Source organism: Macrobrachium nipponense, chromosome 11 (assembly GCF_015104395.2).
Source record: "Macrobrachium nipponense isolate FS-2020 chromosome 11, ASM1510439v2, whole genome shotgun sequence".
NCBI classification, from domain to species: domain Eukaryota; kingdom Metazoa; phylum Arthropoda; class Malacostraca; order Decapoda; family Palaemonidae; genus Macrobrachium; species Macrobrachium nipponense.
The window spans coordinates 11,408,685-11,428,684 of record NC_061087.1 but is presented as its reverse complement, the minus strand read 5'-3'; the positions used below and the strand labels follow the sequence as shown (position 1 = coordinate 11,428,684).

The following is a 20,000-nucleotide window of genomic DNA, read 5'->3' as shown; positions in this document are numbered from 1 at the left end:
AGGTTTTAAGTTTGAGCTTATTTCTAAATCGTAATGCAATTTCAAAAGGTGTGTTACGGCAAATGCAAGATAATATATATATATTTTATTTTGCATCAATAGTCGTAAAATAGTATGAAATTCAATAAAAGAATAAAGGAATTTTTGAACACAAAAAAAGAGGCTTTATAATAGCTTTCCGATTTATTTAAAGAGTAGATATGATCTACAAAACTTTGCCGACTAAAAATGTTTAAATTCATGTCAGCCTGGAGCGTGAGATTTATTCATGTGTGAAATATAGATTAGCACATTAAGGTTACATGAAGCGTGAGTTTCTAAAGTCAACACGCAGGTTCTCGTATTTCGAGAAGCGTATTCAATTTGAAGAAGAGACTCATTCTGTCAAGATTTGGGCAGAGTTGGCTTTTTTGTTTTCTTATAAAATTCTACCAAAATATCACCTACGTTTTATGTGGTTTCTGGAAGATTTGTTTAATATTTACATGAAAATTAGCTTGAAAATCACTTTGGTCTGAGAATTCCAAACGCTTGCAGATGATCATTTGTTCCTATGCATGGACACTAAGTTTACTTAGATGAGGATGAGATAACTTTTGATAGAGAAATGATAAATGAGATGGAACATTCAAATATTTAGGGACATTGATATCCAGCGCAGGTCCTCTTGATTTATTATTAATAGATGAAACCTATTTATGTGGAACAAGCCCAGAGGGGCCATTGACTTGAAATTCATGCTTCCAGAGTACGGTTTTCATTAGGAGGAAGTAAGAGGAAGTAAAGGGAAACACACAAAGAAGAGATCTCACTTATTTAGAAATAAATAAATAAATTGATAAATAGATAAAATGTATTTAAATGCAAGGAGAAGTATTAGGGTAGTTCAGTTGGAATTTGTTCAAAGATTAAAAAAAACGGTCCAAAATGTCTGAACGTATTTGGCAGACTGGCAAATTTACAAACCGAATTAAAGGTGTTTTATAACTTAATTTCCCTATTATATTTTTTTGTTTGGCTACATCGAAAGTATAATTGAAAATGAAAAATATGGATAACTTAGCATCAAAAACAGAAATTCGTCCCGGATTGAGAAATACAAAGTTTCAATAGATGGATTTATAACGGAGTCAAAATGGCTCGCGGACAGTTGGAAATGATACTTTAAATAAGATTAAGAATATCCTCTGTTCAACCTTTTGGAGAAGAGTACGTGCCATTGCCGCCTGGGCTCCCGTGGACACCAGGAGAGTTGGAGGACCTAGACCTACTCAGATAAGGATTATGAGAAGGGAGGCTAGAGTCAGAGTGGAGATTTATGGAAGATAAAGCACATAAAAGATGGTGGGCGGCTGAATTTCACAGAGGCCTTTTTCGTCACGTAACACGCTGGAGGCGATGATAATGATGACGATATGAATATATGAACACATACTGCATGAATACATGCTCATAATGGGTGACACTATATTATGTTAAACATGAAGCGCTCCTGCATTCCTGATGAAATTTTGATGCTGAAAATGATCTTTAGAAGCTCTTTGAGGTCCTGATGTCTGATGGTTTCTGATCACGAAGATTGAAAAGTCCATGGAGGCCGGAGTGACGCGCATTGTCCAGGGAATTAAAAGCGTCAGTGTTTGTTGTTGATGAACGGTATTGCGTGTTTGTAATGGATGATTACGCTTTGATTTATCTAATAATCAAATCCGATTGATCCGGAACTACAATTGGATGATAATATAATATATTATATATATATATATATATATATTATATATATATATATACATATATAATATATATATATTATCTATATATATATATCTATATATCTATATATAGATATATATATATATAAGATATATATATATCTATATATATATATATATAGATATATATATATATATCTATATATATATATCTATATATATATATATAGATATAATATATATATATAGATATATACTATATATATATATAATATAACTATATATATATATATATCTATATATATTATATATCTATATATATATATATATATACTATATATATTATATATAATATATATGTCTATATATATATGTGTGTGTGTGTGTGTGCGTGTGTGCGTGTGTGTTGTGTGTGTGTGTGTCTCAAGGTTAAATATGTTTGACTATTCCTTTGAACGTTAACGAAACTGTAGTCTCTGTGGTGGACCCTTATATAACATACTACGATAAACAGCAACAGCAGTAATAATGATACTAATTTTTCCATGCGGTATCTTCCAATAAGGGGCGGCTTCAGAAAGTTTCAAAACGGTAGTTACCGCTGCCACATACCTCTGGTGCCAAAATGAACCATAGCTAATAAATAATCTCATGATCTTGAGCACATTCTCGCACCTCCTACATATGGAAGTCCCTCCGCTCCATGATAATAATAACGAGATGAAATGGGCAAATTCACATCTGACTGATTATCTTGCACGGTTAGGAGAGAGTAGTACTGTACAATTACGCTGCATTGCGGCATTACTTCCCGCGTTAGGATTACGTTTTCTGTCGTTATTTTTACGGTATTTATGAATATGTGTAAAACATTATAAACTTATATATTAAAGCCGAATATCGTGTACAAATGTAAAAATTGTCACTGGTATTAGGTTTTTGCAGCGTCCTTTTTGGCCCCGAGCTGCAACCTCTTTCATTTCTTTTGCTGTACGTCCGTTCATATTCTCTTTCTTCCATCTGACTTTCCTCTCTCTTTCTTTCTCACCTTTCAAACCCTTCTTACTGTCAGTTTCTCTTATAGCACTGAATGACTGCATGGGTCCCAGCGCTTGGCCAGTGGCCTAAATTGTATATATACTATTCTATTCTCAATGGTATGAGCGTGTAATGATGCCGAATAAGTTTTTTCATACCTACGCCAAACTTGTAAAACGATAGAAGCTTTAGTTTCTTATGTAACTGAACGGGCTCAATTTTCTCGTCACTGCAGAAAACCCTAAGTCAGATCCTCGTCACTTTGGTTGCACTTACCATCCATCTATAATAACTTATTCCCAAGTTACCGGATATTCAAACTCATTTACTGTTTGACACTCGAAAGTTTAAAATTTTTACGACTTGTTTGTCGAATTATCAAGAATCATTTTATCCTGTGTTTCGTGTGTGTGTGGTGTGTGTGTCTGTGCATCTGTTCACCTGTTTGGGTAGCTAGTCTTCATATGTGATGATAAATGTTATCATTGAAGAAATTTCATCAAGATATATATTGTTCTACTAGGGAAAAAACAAATTAAAAAAAATTGTCATTCGATGAAAGTTATATCATTTTCCCATACAACAGGCATAAGCATTATTTTCGTATTTTGTGACTACATTGACTCTCTCTCTCTCTCTCTCTCTCTCTCTCTCTCTCTCTCTCTCTCTCTCTCTCTCTCTCTCTCTCTCTGCGTTTGTGGGTGATTTCCCCAGAGCGTCCGGGATATCATTTTGGAAACGTTAATTGAATATTTCCTTATCACAATTAAAAGCTCGTTTAACAGAGGCGCACGTCTTCGACGCCATGTTTCTGTGTGTGTGTGTGTGTGTGTGTCTGTGGGGGGATCGACGGCCGAAGAGGTTCATGTACTCATCTTGTCAGTTTATGTTTTTAACGTAGGCTTTATTGGTTTTATCTCTCTCTCTCTCTCTCTCTCTCTCTCTCTCTCACACAACTTCATACATCTTTTCCTGTCTTGTACGTTGATTCAGGTATGATTTACAGGTTCGTCCACTCATTCTCCTTATCTCTTTTGTACCATGTAAATTTCATCTCTCCAGTGCGTTTATTTAAACATAATTAATCTCTCTCTCTCTCTCTCTCTCTCTCTCTCTCTCTCTGACTACTTCATACATATTTTCCTGGCTCGTACGTTTATCTAGGCATGATTTACAGGTTCTTTTTCTCTCTCCGTCTCTCTTTCGTACTCTATAGATTTTATCTCTCCAATACGTTTATTTAAACATAATTAATGGGTGCTGCCTTCCTCTCTCTCTCTCTCTCTCTCTCTCTCTCTCTCTCTCTCTCTCTCTCTCTCTCTACACCTCTCACTCGGTCGGCCCATCAGTGGCTGCCTCTCCAGGTGAGCCCACACGACCAATTATTGATTTCCTTGCTGGTGGTGGAACAGGTTCACCCCCCGTGCCACTCCCCTCCCCCTGTCCATGCCACCTCTCCCATCCTCCTTCCTTCACATGGGTAGAGAGCGCCGGAGAGAGAGAGAGAGAGAGAGAGAGAGAGAGAGAGAGAGAGAGAGAGAGGTTGTTGAAAGGAAAGTTAGTGCCTCATCATGTTGTTTATTCATAACTTTGAAAATTGACCTAACGAGATGAGTACCTCCTTGGATCACATCACACGAGAGACTTGTCGTAGCACGACGCGACAACAACACAGCTTCATCCGGCAATAGTGATTACGTCTAGTTTAGAGAGGAAGGGAGATCGCTAGCATGAAGCGACGTCGCTGCCGTCGCGAGGGGGCGTTGTTCCCTTCGACTGACTTCGGACGTTGTTCGCAAGGGGGCTTATTCTTCGACTGACTTTCGAGTTCGGTCGCCAAGTGGGGTTGTTCCCCTTCGACTAACTTCGAAGTTGGTCAAGGGGGCGTTGTTCCCTTCGGAACTGACTTCGGAGTTGTCCAAGGGGGCGTTGTTCCCTTCGTGACTTTCGGAGTTTTGTCCGCAAGGGGACGGTGCCCTTTTTTTCGGAGCTGGAAGTTTCAGGAGTTGTTGCAAGGGGGCGTTGTTCCCTTCACTGGGACCTTCGGAGTTGTTCCCGGCAAGGGGCGTTGTTCCCTTCGACTGACTTCGGAGTTGTCGCAAGGGGGCGTTGTTCCCTTCGACTGACTTCGGAGTTGTCACAAGGGGGCGTTGTTCCCTTCGACTGACTTCGGGTTGGCCCAAGGGGCGTTGTTTCCCGTCGACTGAGATCAGAGTTGTCGCAAGGGGACGTTGTTCCCTTCGACTGACTTCAAAGTTGTCGCAAGGGGGTTCGTTGTTCCCCTTTTGACTGACTTCAGAGTTGTCACAAGGAGGTTGTTGTTCTTCGAAACTACTTCGGAAGTTGTCGCAAGGGGGGCGTTGTTCAACTTCGGGGGACTGAGTTCAGAAGGGGTTGTCCCGTTAGGGGGGCATTTTCCCTTCAACTGACTCGGAGTTGTCGCAAGGGGACGTTGTTCCTTTCGACTGACTTCAGAGTTCGACTGACTTCCGGAGTTGTCGCAGGGGGCGTTGTTCCTTCGACTGGACCTTTCGGTAGTTGTTTCGCAAAGGGGCGTTTGTTCCCTTCGACTGGACTTCGGAGTTGTCGCCAAGGGGGCGTTGTTGCCTTCGAACTGGACTTCGAAGTTTCGCAAGGGGGCGTTGTTCCTTTCGACTGACTTCGGTCGCAAGGGGACGTTGTTCCTTTCGGAACTGAACTTCCGGAGTTGTCGCAAAGGGGGCGTTGTTCCCCTTCGACTGACTTCGGAGTTGTCCGCAAGGGGGCGTTGTTCCCTTTCGACTGACTTTCGGGAGTTGTCGCAAGGGGGGCGTTTGTTCCCCTTCGGACTGACTTCGGAGTTGTCCGCAAAGGGGACGTTTGTTCCTTAGACTAGTTCAAGAGTTTGTCCGCAAAGGGGATTGTTCCCTTCGACTAACTTCGGAAGTTGTTCACAAGGGGCGTTGTTCCCTTAGACTGACTTCGGAGTTGTTGCAAGGGGGCGTTGTTCCCTTCGACTGACTTCGGAGTTGTCGCAAGGGGGCGTTGTTCCCTTAGACTGAGTTCAGAGTTGTCGCTAGGGGGCGTTGTTCCCTTAGACTGAGTTCAGAGTTGTCGCTAGGGGCGTTTGTTTCCCTTTAGACTGAGGTTCGGAGTTGTCCGCTAGAGGGCGTTGTTCCCTTAGACTGAGTTCAGAGTTGTCGCTAGGGGGGCGTTTGTTCCCTTAAGACCTGAGTTCAGAGTTGTCGCTAGGGGGCGGGTTGTTCCCTTGACGATTCAAGAGTTGTCGCCAAGGGGGAACGTTGTTCCCTTAGACTGAGTTCAGAGTTGTCGCTAGGGGGCGTTGTTCCCTTAGACTGAAGTTCAGAGTTGTCGCTAGGGGGCGTTGTTCCCTTAGACTGAGTTCGGAGTTGTCGCTAGGGGGCGTTGTTCCCTTAGACTGAGTTCAGAGTTGTCGCTAGGGGGCGTTGTTCCCTTAGACTGAGTTCAGAGTTGTCGCTAGGGGGCGTTGTTCCCTCCGACTGAGTTCAGAGTTGTCGCAAGGGGGCGTTGTTCCCTTCGACTGAGTTCAGAGTTGTCGCAAGGGGGCGTTGTTCCCTTCGACTGAGTTCAGAGTTGTCGCCAGGGGGCGTTGTTCCCTTCGACTGACTTCGGAGTTGTCGCAAGGGGGCGTTGTTCACTTCGACTGACTTCAGAGTTGTCGTTAGGGGGCATTGTTCCCTTCGACTGACTTCGGAGTTGTCGCAAGGGGACGTTGTTCCCTTTCGACTGACTTCGGAGTTGTCGCAAGGGGGCGTTGTTCCCTTCGACTGACTTCGGAGTTGTCGCAAGGGGGCGTTGTTCCCTTCGACTGACTTCGGAGTTGTCACAAGGGGGCGTTGTTCCCTTCGACTGACTTCGGAGTTGTCGCAAGGGGGCGTTGTTCCCTTCGACTGACTTCGAAGTTGTCGCAAGGAGACGTTGTTCCCTTTCGACTGACTTCGGAGTTGTCGCAAGGGGGCGTTGTTCCCTTCGACTGACTTCGGAGTTGTCGCAAGGGGGCGTTGTTCCCTTCGGACTTGACTTCGGACAAGTTGTCCCGCAATTGGGGCGTTGTTCCCTTCTTTCGACTGACTTCGGAGTTGTCGCAAGGGGTTTGGACGTTGTTTCCCATTAGACTGACTTCGGAGTTGTCGCAAAGGGGGCGCCGTTGCTTCCCTTCGACTGACTTCGAGTTGTCGCAAGGGGCAGGGGTTGTTGTTTCCGAAGTCCGTTGTTCCCGTTAGACTGTAATTTCGGAGTTGTCGAAGGGGGCGTTGTTCCTTCGATGACGTCGAGTGGTCGATAGGGGCTGTTGTTCCTAGATGAGTTCGAGTTGTCGGTTAGCGGGGTTGTTCCTTAGACGAGTTCGGGTTGCGTAGGGGGCGTGGTTCCTGAGACTGAGTTTCAGAGTTGCCGTAGGGGCGTTGTTCCATTAGACTGAGTTCAGGAGTTGTCGAAGGGGACGTTGTTCCCTTCGGACTGAGTTCAGAGTTGTCGACTTTAGGGGGCGTTCGTGAGTTGCGTTGTCGTTCGTATCGTCCAGTTGTCCCTACGACTGAGTGCAGAGTTGTCGCAAGGGGGCGTTGTTACCTTCGACTGACTGCGGAGTTGTGCAAGGGGATGTTGTTCCCTGCGATGACTTGGAGTTTCGAAGGGGCGTGTCCCTTAAATGACTTCGAAGTTGTCGACGGGAAAGTTGTTCCTTAGACTGAGTTACAGAGTGGTTCGATAGGGGGCGTTGTACCCTCCGGACTGACTTTGGAGTACGTGTCGCAAAGGGCGTTGTTTCCCTTCGGAATGACTGATGAGTTGTCGCAAGCGAGACGTTGTCCTTTGACTGCACGTCGGAGTTTCTTGTCGCAAGGGGACGTTGTTCCCTTCGACTGACTTCGGAGTTATCGCAAGGGGGTGTTGTTCCCATCAACTGACTTCGGAGTTGTCGTAAGGGGACGTTGTTCCCTTTGACTGACTTCGGAGTTGTCGCAAGGGGGCGTTATTCTCTTCGACTGACTTCGGAGTTGTCGCAAGGGACGTTGCTCTTCCAACGAACTTCGCTGTCATTCCGAAGGAGGATTCACCCTTCGACTGACCTCGGTTTCGTCCCTAAGGACATTGCTTTCTTCAACTGACTTGCGTGCCGTCCAAAGGGGAGCTGCTGTCTTTGATTGACTTTGGAGGGAACCTTGATCCCTTTAACTAAATGGAAGAAGTCCCCCAATATGTGTTGGTTCCTTCAGCCAACTTCGAAGTCGTTTCAAGAGGCGTCGCTTCCTTCGGCTGGCTCCTGCGTGGCCCTTAAAGTCTTTGCTGCTTTCTTCTACTCCCTTTAGTGAAATCCCGATGAAAGCTTGCTCCCCTTGACTGACTTCAGAATCGTCACAAGGGGCGTTGCTCCCTTTCATTGACTTCGAAGTGGTCATAACGGAGGTTGCTCCCTCTGAGGGATTTCGAATTCAGTTTACTCTTTTGCACGATGCTGCAATTAAGGACACTTTCTGTCGTTTTCTGTTGACTGTAAGTTTTATTACTCATTAGCAAATGGTCATTCATTCATTACTCATTCGTTATAAAGTTTATGTTTTCTGTTTTACTCACTGTTTTCTCCTTTTTAAATTACTTGGTGTCCTGTTCTCTAAAGGTATTGTGGGAAAATTCCCAGCCTCTTGTTCCTAATGAGTTATGAGTATTGCATAGTAAGTCCCAGAAATAATTCTTTTGCCTTTTGATGCTTTTACGGTTTGTCAGGGGAGATTTTTTAATAGCTGTCGAGATCATTCGTTTTAGCACAGCAGTTGTGTTCGAAAGATTTTTTAGTACTAAAGCTGATCATTTAGTTTTTTCGTACAGCTATTGTTACTTTGGTTACTGATGCCGTTGTGTGTGCACTCTTACGTCGAGAAGGGGAAAACAAAACAACTCAGAGAAAAGAAAAAAAAAAAAAACTCAGAGAAAAGACAAAAGACAACAACAATCTCTCTTCCCCCCCACCCCCTCCATCCTCATACTTTCAAGGGTTTCCATGTTTTTCAGTTTTATTTACTTTGAAAATAGATACTCAGAGTAGGTTAACTCGTATCTGGTTTTTTATGTATCGAAGCATTGTTAAGACAAAAGGGCTGAAAGAATATGTTCATCAATGGAATCAGAAAATAAGAAAATAAACATACTTTAGGAACCATGACAACTTTTAGCAAACCTAATTGGTTGTACTACTCTTAGCAAGAAATAATCATTGTTAACTTTATGATTATTGTTGTCATTATTACCCAGTTTTTTGTCTGAAGTTCTTGGATCTTAAATGGATATTTTTTCCATGTTCCTTATGTAGTATTAATGCCGTAACTAATTTTCAAGGTCACTGGCTATTTCGAATTGTACCGTATGTAAACATTAATCTAAACTTCGCTTAATAAGGAAATTACAGTTGCAGCTTTTGAAAGTCAGTCTATAAAAATTAGCACATTTTACCCACCAAAGTTGGAGAATATTGCTTATTTTGCCAACGCGGATCCTGAAATATCCGAGTATTTTGTCGACTAAAATCGAAAAATATTGTGCGTTTGAAAAATCAGCGTATTTTTTCAGTCAAAATATAAGAAGATTATAGTGCATTTTAACGCATAAATCGAAGAAGTGGTATTTTTTACTTTGTGAAAAAAAAGTGCCATCTGTGAAAAAAATATGCGTATCAGTTCTCCTAAAATAGGAAAGGACAGTCGGATATTGGTTCCGGTAAACCAGCCGCATCAGTAGCGAGGAAAAATAGGTTTTGATATGATGCCAAACCCCAGTGCAGTGCAAAAAAGGATTATGAAATTTAGAACAATCGAAAATTTCTGGATTACAATTAAATGACCGTTGTGTGTTTTTAAAGGTGATGTAAGCCACAGTATTGCACAGTAAAACTTTTCTGCTTGTCTTGTTTTTTTTTTTTTTATCCTAAATCGGTACGCTTCGAAATGGCATCATTCGCTTGAAAAGAATTTTGTACTTCCTTCGCAAGTATAACATCAAATGAATGAAAAGTATTCTATCTTTGTTATGAATATTGCCATTAACAATTTCTCTCTCTCTCTCTCTCTCTCTCTCTCTCTCTCTCTCTCTCTCTCTCTCTCTCTCCTAAACGGTTTTGAAAATAAAAAGCAAAACGAGATATTTACCCAAAATTGTCTTTGGCAATTCTAGGTAAATATTTATAACACCACACTCTTTATACAGTTTCTTTATGATGGAAAATTGGGTTGAGTATATCCTTTGAAGTATATGTCAGTCAACATTTGAGTGTGTAATCATCTTGAATGCGCTGTTTTCTTCTTCTTCTTCTTCTTCTTCTTCTTCTTATTATTATTATTATATTATTATTATTATTATTATTATTATTTATTATTATTATTATTATTATGTGGAAAGTATATACAATGTTCTAAGGGGTCCATGGGTTCGAAAGCTTTCATAGTGTTTATAAATTATACGTGAACTTTTAACATTCTTATTATTGTGGACCCCGCAGAAAATTATTATTACTATATTATACAGATACATGACTTATAACCACATACCTCGGGTAAACATAGTACACCTACTAACAAACGATTTCCTTTCTTTTGCAGTATAAGACCTCCCAGCTCAAGACCCCCCCAGAACAGCAGACTAAATGGGGACAATGAACCACCGTAAGTATTGGGAATATATAAAATTTATCATGTTAGCAGAGGTTGGTAAGGAAATGTAATATTACTGAGTTAGTAACAAAATTCGTGAAAACGTATCATTAACTTAATTTTCCAGTGCTTTAGAAACTTACTTTACTCTTTTGTTTGCGTATTATTATTATTATTATTATTATTATTATTATTATTATTATTATTATTATTATTATTATTATTATTATTTTATTCATAATTATTATGATTTATAAACCTATTCATATGAAAACAAACCCACAAGGGCCACTGACTTGAAATCAGAGATTCCAAAGAATACGGTGTTCATTATAGAGAAGTAAGACGACGTAAAGGGAAATACATAAAAAAAGAGACCCCACTTATTAAAAAAGAAAAATATATTAATTAACAACTTAACAAATAGATAAAGATGTATTAAAATGCAAGGAGAAGTTTCCAGTTGCACGTCTTCCTCTGGGAGGTTGTTGCACAGATCAGAGTTTATAGGTTTGTGTTCGCAACGTAAATTTCGACGCTAATGGGAAGGTGTAGAATTTACTATTATGTCAAGTTAATATCGAAATTGATTGTTACCGAGTTAGAACGGAATTTACAATTAAAATTATAGCTTTTCTCTTTTTGAGTGGCTTCATTACCTGCGCTGTACGCGCAATGGAACATAAATAATGTTTTTATTTGTTAATTTTTTTATAACGAACAGGTTTCTTCGTTATCCAACCGTATTCAACAACAGTCGTTTTAAATTTCACTCCATCTGTCAGCATATACGTGTGTTTGTGTGTGTGTGTGTGTGTGTGTGTGTGTATACTGGAGTATATATATATATATATATCGTATAATAGATATATATATTATATAGGATATATATATAATATGTATATATATATACATATATACATAGATATATATATATATATATACTATATATATATATATAGTATATATATCTGTGTATATATATATAATTAATATGTATGATATATATAATATTTGATATATAAATAATATTATAATAAATATATATAAAATATATATATCCTATATTATTATATATAGATATATATATATATATATAATAATATATTATTTTTGTGGTATATGGATTATATATAATTCCGATATTATTGTAATGTTTTGCACTTAATGACAGGTGTTATTTTAGGAACTGCCTTGTTCTCGTAAATAGCAATTGTAAAAATAAGATACATTTTCCTGATTAATCGGCAATTATGTCATTTCTACTTGTCTTTTTTTATTTTATTTTATTTTATTTATTTTTTACTTTTCATTCCCAAAATTGGAGAAATGTGCCCGAGCGATGGCACCACTGCTGATGTCGTTAATTGTGGCAACATTGGTCTGGCCTCTCATAGCTGACTAAAATTAGATACATCATCAAATGAAGCTCTCTCTCTCTCTCTCTCTCTCTCTCTCTCTCTCTCTCTCTCTCTCTCTAAAGGTCAGTGGCATCACTTACGTCATCCTCGTAGTTGATTTATCAGTCGGGTTCCTTTATTTGTGGGATTTTTTTAGGAACCGAATAACAAAACCTTCTGTGGATTTTTCTCTCCCACGGGTCCGTTTCTTCACTGAATTCAAGATTCAAATAGTTGTTTTTTTCATCTTCATTTCGTTTTACTACTTCTACGCCTAGTTTTTTTTTTATGTTCTTCCTAGTCTTCCATTTTAGTTTTCTGTAAAATAAAAATAAAAAACTATTGAGATGGCTTTTTGTCTGTCCGTTCCCCTTCGAATCTTAAATACTACTGAGGCTAGAGAGCTGCAAATTGGTATGTTGATCAACCAACCTACAATCATCAAACATACCAAATTGCATTCTTGTAGTCTCTGTAGTTTTTATTTTATTTAAGTTTAAAGTTAGTTTTCCGGGGCGCGGCTGAAAGTTTTATGGGCCTTGGCAGAGAGTTTCATACAGCATTATACGCTGTACAGAAAACTCCATTTTTTTTCTTGTTGTCACGTTATTCTCATCCCATTTATTCGACGAGACATTTTTTACCTTATGAACTATAGATTGTACCATAATTTTTGCAACAAGGCTTTTTGCGCCCTTCGGTTTGAATGTTCTTATTGAAATGTACACTTTGACACCTATTTTCACCTTTTGAAAGCTGTTTTGTAACATGACATTAATGTATATATTTATTCGATAATCATTTTGGCTTCGTATATCTTTCGCCCTATTTTCTATACTTTTAGTGCTACTCATGTATTGAAATTATTTACTTAATTGTTTATTTATTTATTATTAATTTTTTTTTTTTGCAAACGGGAACTTAGTGCGCTGGAAGGGAAGAGTGCACGTTGGTTAATGCCGTTTGCTTATATCTGAATAATAATAATAATAATAATAATAATAATAATAATAATAATAATAATAATAATAATAATAATAATAATAATAATGATAAATAAATAAATAAAGAATAACGAAAAAGAAGAGGAAGTAATAGTATTTTAGTTCCTATGAGGCTACCAGAGAATAGACTTATCCTTATTTAGAAAGTTTCAAAAACGTCTGTTCGTTTCCTTTAGTTACTTATGAATTGATTTTATTAGCATATAATTGTGATTTTTATTACATTGACAAGACTCGTAGTAGTACCTCCGGAACAAATTTTAAGTAACCCCATTTTTCGTACGAATTCGTTGCCCTGAACTTGACCCTAAGCAGCTATTATATATATATATATATAATATATATATATATATATATATATATTATATATGTGTGTGTGTGTGTGTGTGTGTGTGTATGTATATATATATTATATATATGCATATATATGTAGGTATATACATACACATATGCATATAGATATATATATATATATATCTATATATATATATATATATATATATAATATATACACTTGTTTCGTGTATGCCTGTCTGTCTGTCTGTACCGTAAAAAATGGATTAACAACACACGTAATGAACAACCAATACATCTGGTATTTCTACAGCCTGTGTATCCATATTCATTAATATTTAACGGCACTCAAAATAATTTATAAGATATCCTAGACTACCTAATCATAGTAAGCAATAAGAGATGGGAAGGATGTGTACAGGATTCTGAGTTGGGTTGCTTCCCCGTGACCCTCAGGCCAGGCTCGCGAGATCACTCCCCAAACGTAGAGGAAAGTATATCAAAGCCATTTCATTAATATTTTAAAGAGAAAACATAAACCCAGATTTATTCACCAAACACATCTCATAGGACTAAGCAATCTCTGTAATGCATCTCCTGGTCTGATCGTAGTGGAAAAACCACATCAGTTTTAAAGTTGAATTTGTTACGTATTCGAACTCTTCCTCCCGAGTCCTATAACCCGGGCAGCAAAAGAATGAGAGCGCCTCAGTGGCGTGATCGGTATGGTCTTGAACTGCCACCTCGGTGGCCGCGAGTTCGATTCTCGGGCATTCCATTGAGGTGTGAGAGATGTGCATTTCTGGTGACAGAAGTTCACTCTCGACGTAGTTCGGAGGTTACGTAAAACCGTTGGTCCCGTTGCTGAATAACCACTGGTTCCATGCAACGTAAAAACACCATACACACGAAAAAGCAAAAGAATTAATTCAGCAGACAATGCGAATGCAAAACTAATTTCTTCTAGTTAGTACTACTAATAAACCTTAGTTTTTACCCTGCCTCAAATCACTAGGTTCCTTAAAATTCGTTCTCAACTTCATTAGTTCTCTCAAATCCATAATGCCAACTATATTCAAATCCACTGCAAGTGCATATGTATATATATATATATATATATATATATATATATATATATATATACATATATATATATATATATATATATATATATATATATATTTTATATATATGTATATATATGTATGTATACATGTATGTATGTATGTATGTATATATATATATATATATATATATATATATATATATATATAAGCATAAGTAATGTGCGTTTGCATGTGTTTAAGTTTCTACTTGTATGAATGTAATTCTTTGTACATGCATGCGCGTGAATCCTGAACTGTAAGCACATAAGAAAACTATTTTAGACATTAAATCAAGTAAATCAGTAAGAAAAATATGGGTCCATATATAAAGAAATATCATGATGATGAAACTTTTTGACCCGGGGGGGGCGTAACCCCTGAGATCCGAAACAATACGTAAAGAAACTTGCAGCAACAGATCTTGTATTGCTGAAGGGAAGACATCCCAATCATGTATTTATTCATCCTTTTCTGTAATTTTTTTTTAATCCAAATTAGAATTAATATTTTCTCATTCACATTACAATTAAACCATTTTGCCCATTACTAAGTTACAGTATTGTGGGATGAGGTGTGTACGAAAACCCAGCCTTGTAATTATATATATATATATATATATATATATATATATATATATATATATATATATACACACATATATATAAATGTATATATATAAAGAAAATTTTTATTGAAATATATTACAATCGTCATTCAAAGTCACAAAACCCTCATAGTTATTTGCTGCTTCCATTTTTACTGTCAAATTAAAAATGATCTTAACGGCAAGTACAGTATTGTTACGTATCGTAAAGTACAAACTTGATTTGTACGATTTGTGTTCAGTTAGAAGACAGACACGCCTGAGGTTTTTTCATCTTGGAAAAAAACATATCTTACATATAAAACTCAAGGTCTCTGTTGGGTAAGGTGGGAGTCTCGATGATTTATGCACTTATGATCTCTCTCTCCTTCTCTCTTCTTCATCTCTCTCCTTCGTCATCATCTCTCTCTTCTCCTCTCAGGTAAAAATGGTAAACCATTAAGCCTTTGTGTTCTACTCATGTTTATCAACATTTCACCAAATAACGGAATTTATATTTTTCCTCTTTTTGTTTGAACATGCAAACTGCATAGCAGTCTCTATCTCCTTCCAGTCCTTTCCTTCAGAAACAAACCAGTGTTTCAGTCCATCGTTCCCAAGGAAAACGAACCCGTGCTGGCACAAAGCCAACTTAATCTAACACCAGACCCCCTTTGCTGCTTCAGTAATCCACGGCATGTGCTTATTCATGATTGTTCCTCGATCCGAGTGCTTAAGCTTAAGCGTGACACTGATTCTTCCAAGCACGCGTACTCTCGTGAGTTTGTTACTTCCATCGAGTGTACGTATATTTGCTTCAATTTATTTTCTTGGGTGCATTGATTCATTGTTTTTCTGAGTTATCTATGTCATGTGTTTTTACTTTTAGGTCAGGCTTAATTTTTTATGAGTTTTCTGTTAACCACGTTTTACGTTTGATTCTTTGTTTTCTCCTAAGTTTTTGCAGAAATAATTATCATCTGGTTCCAAGTTTTACCCAATTGAAATTGACTTTTTTTTCTTCCGATTCTTTTTATTTTTATTTTTATTTTTGCAGCGATAACTAATAGTTTTACTTAGATTCAGTGCTCTCTTCTTATTGTTGCACAATGTTAGCTACGAAAATAATTACCATAAAATGGTGTATATATATATATATATATATATATATATATATATATATATATATATATATATATATAATATATATATATAATATATTCTCCCTATTTCTTGTTAGAGGGTGTGGTATTGGGATGAGATTGCAAACCCCATACCTTTCCTATCCCTGGCTCTGTCAGCAGATGAAGGGATGTTCCAATCATCTTTGAAAGACAGATCTTCATCAGCGATGACTTCAGTAATTTTACCAACAAGAAAAACCGTTGAGATTCTCCTTAAATTTGCGGACATTAATTTATTTGGGAAAAACTGAAATATTCGGGAATTTCGGAATCCGCATAATTGAGTCTGCCAATGAATAATAACTTGCTTTTCAACTTGACAGTTCTTCTGTTAAACCGCACCATACTCAACCCTTATTCAGGATTCTGGCAAACCGACCTTATCTAGTTGTAGGTCAGTCTATGATTATTAAAACAGAATTCTAAACAGGCACACCGGTGCAACAGTCCCAGGGAGAGAGAGCCTTACCTCCAGATCTTTGATCATCACCTTAATAGACCTAATATCCTGCCTTGCATATTTGATGACAACCTGATGGAAACCAGCCTCCGATATCGCTTCAGTCCGTTTGTCCGGATTCGTTGTTTTAATATTAATTCGCATGCTTTTCAATTATTGATTATATGTAAATATGTTCTCGCTCCCATCTGGGTTAATCTTGTATTGATTGTACCTGGTTAATCTCTGCTCACTGGCCCCTCCTCGCTCTGCATAATTGTAAGTGACACTTTCGGTCGCGCTTGTTTGTCTGTGCTTGTGCTTGTATGTTTCTAGAAAGTCGGTTAACTTCTTGCGCATATGATATATAAATGATGTATATTAAACACATATATATATACATATATATATATATATATATATATATATATATATATATATATATATATATATATATGGGTGTGTGTTTGTGTGTGTGTGTGTGTGTTTGTGCGTGTGTGTGAGTAAATAGCGTAAAGATTCCTTTTATCTTTAAGGTATTCGTCAGTTTTATGATTCGGTTTTCCGTGTGATAAAATTGAACTCCAAATACGACATAAATAGACTTAACTTTTCTCACCCGTCATCGAATCAAGCGCGCACGTAAAAGACAACGTTCCATTCATTGCATTACATCCTGAAACATTCCTCATCGAAAGTAGATTACAGAGCTGACATTTTCTGAAAGCTCTTTATAGTATCTGAAAGCTCTGTTTGTAACACTTGTCTGTTTTACTGAAACATCCGTAACACTCTCTGGTTTACAGAAATGACATTTTTCTGAAAGCTCTGTATCACTTTTCCGGTTTACGGAACGAATATTTTTTTCTGAAAGATCTGTATCACTTTCCTGGTTTACAGAACTGACATTTTTTTGAAAGCTTTGTATATAGCACTTGTCTCATTTAAAGAACTAACGTTTTCTGAAAACTCTGTAACACTTGTCTGGTTTACAGAATTGATGTTTTCTGAAAACTCTGTAACACTTGTCTGGTTTACAGAATTGAAGTTTTCTGAAAACTCTGCAACTTGTCATGTTTACACAACTGTCATTTTCAAAAAACTCTGTAATATTTGTTTGGTGGAACTGTTGATTAGAGTTTAAAGTAAGTTAATATCTCTGTCTTTACATTCCAAATATTAAAAAAGTCTAACGTATAAGTCACAGGGTCTTCTGCTAGAAGTAGACGGTCTTTGCCTTTGCTTCGTAAATTGTTATTTTTCTCTTTATTTAGATATTTTGTAGTCGGAATCTTATATTTAATACAGAATACATACACAGGCAAACACACACACGTACACACACACACACACACACACACATATATATATATGTGTGTGTGTGTGTGTGTGTGTATAAATTATACACACACACACACACACACACATATATATATATATATGTATATATATATATATATATATATATATATATATATATATATATATATATATAATACTGAAATTGTGTTTGTGTGTGTGATCATTGTACGCTCCTTACCAGCGAGAGGGGGTTGACAGATTTAAGCATGACTTTTTTTTTTTTTTTTTTGTTTTTTTTTTTTTTTTTTTTTTTTTTTTTTTTTTTTTTTTTTTTTTTTCTTTTTTTTTTTTTTTTTTTTTTTCCCATAAGTTCGGGTTGATGTCTGATTTCTATCACTTGTCTTGGTTCCATTTTCAGGTTATATAAGAAAATATACTTCCGTCAAGTCTTATTAAAGTCTATTGTTGTGAGTTAGTACTCTGGTTGTACTGTGTATGTGTGCACATTCTTAACGGCCCATGGCTGACCATTCTAATAACGTCATTAAAATTTTGCTAACATTTTTGGGCCGACAAGCACCCGCCATGAAAATGGAATCCGCTGACAAAACAAATCAGTGTCTAAAAACAAAGTTAGCTGCCGAGGATATTATTCAGATTTAATATTAGCACAACGTTTTCACAAAAGTTAATTGGTACGTGGGAGTGGTGGTTAAATGATCGACGAAATGATTGGGTGATTTGACTGACTGCCTGCGAAGTTGAATTGAAAAGTAAGCAGAAAAGTTGATATACCATTGCAAATTATGAGAGAGAGAGAGAGAGAGAGAGAGAGAGGAGAAGAGAGAGACGAGAGGAGAGAGAGAGAGAGAGAGAGAGAGAGAGAGAGAGAGAGAGCGAGCTTTACCTTCGTCTCAGCCTCTCACAGTCCACTCATCCTCATATATCCTGTAATTATGTGTGGGAGTAAGATAAGCGTCTTAAATAAACTCTCTGATGACACTTCCATTAAATTATTTGCGTCTTTCTCCTGGCAGAGGTTCCCAATTCTCTCCATCTGATTTAGCTCCAGAAAAAAAAAGGTTCGTCTTTGTCTAAAGCAGCTTAAAGGAGAGTGAGAGATAGCCTGTGAATTGACTAGCGAGCTGTCATCTATTTCGTATATGAATAAAAAACGTGCATTTTTGGGAAGCACGTAATTTTTCTTTCTATCTCGATGTGAAAACTACGATACTATTAACACAGGTTACTCTGTTTTTTTTATTTATCGTTTCAGAATACTTGTTTAAGAGCACCTGTATCCGCCTCAGTTTGGAAATCAACCAAAAACTGTTACAGAATGACAGGGAAAAATACAGTTATAGAATGACAGGAAAACGCAAAAGAAAGGAAAGGGATATTGCACAAATCACTAATAGTCTTCCACAATTCAAATTGTAGATTTCTAGTGACTTTATTTCGTTATACACATATGTACAGTCGCAGAGATGATTCAGCAGCGTCCGTTTTGATCTGTAGAATTTTTCTAGGCTCTGAGATCATACGTTGAAAATATAGGAGAATTATCTTGATGTCTCGAGTGATGACTACCCTTGGCTCCCGTTTTTTTCTAGGTCATTGAAATATTGGTAAAATGTCCGTTCCCCTTTAATTGGAGAGAGATGAGCTTCAGATTGTAGAAGTGGTGGTGGTGACCTCATCATCATTATCCTCATACTCATCATATTATTCAACAAACCATAACTCCCATTTTAAGAGTTGACAAGATGTCAGACCCAAAGGTTTTATACAGATACGCATTTATTTCGTGAAAGGAAAACGAAGGGTCAGCTTTTTAAGAGGATTTTCAGATAAAGACACGTAAAGGAAAATTCACTGACAATAACCCAAATGAAATCAAATTTTGGTGATAACTTTTAGAACAGCAAACATAATACACACACTTGTTGGCTGGAAGAGTAAATTAAAATCCCATTTTGGAAAAATATTAAAAACGTTAAAATTCACTACAGTTTCAAAACCAACTGCTCCCTTCTTCAGGTGATTACAGTGTAATACAGTAAAAGAAGGAAAGTTACAAGAGAGAAAAAAAAAATGGGAGCCATGATAGACAAGAACAACCTGACCCTCGACCTTGCAAAAGGTTCCCTTGTTTACTGACAACCCAGGTCAAAACCTGCGAGACGCCTTCTGAAGCAAAGTGAACTTAAATTTAAGATTTGATTATGATACTGAAGTTGAGACACAACGCAGATATTAAAGCATAGTATGAAAGCT

At 37.4% G+C, this 20,000-nt stretch overlaps 1 protein-coding gene across 4 annotated transcripts in view; it reads left to right on the top strand.

Moving 5' to 3' along the window:
• LOC135223494 (regulator of G-protein signaling 20-like) overlaps positions 1–20,000 on the top strand; it is a 320,193-nt gene that overhangs the window by 230,490 nt on the left and 69,703 nt on the right. For all 4 annotated transcript variants that reach the window (XM_064261972.1, XM_064262148.1, XM_064262062.1 and 1 more), the window contains one exon: positions 10,361–10,423. In XM_064261972.1, coding sequence (XP_064118042.1) covers positions 10,361–10,423 — 63 coding nt within the window. The remainder of the gene's footprint in view (positions 1–10,360; positions 10,424–20,000) is intronic.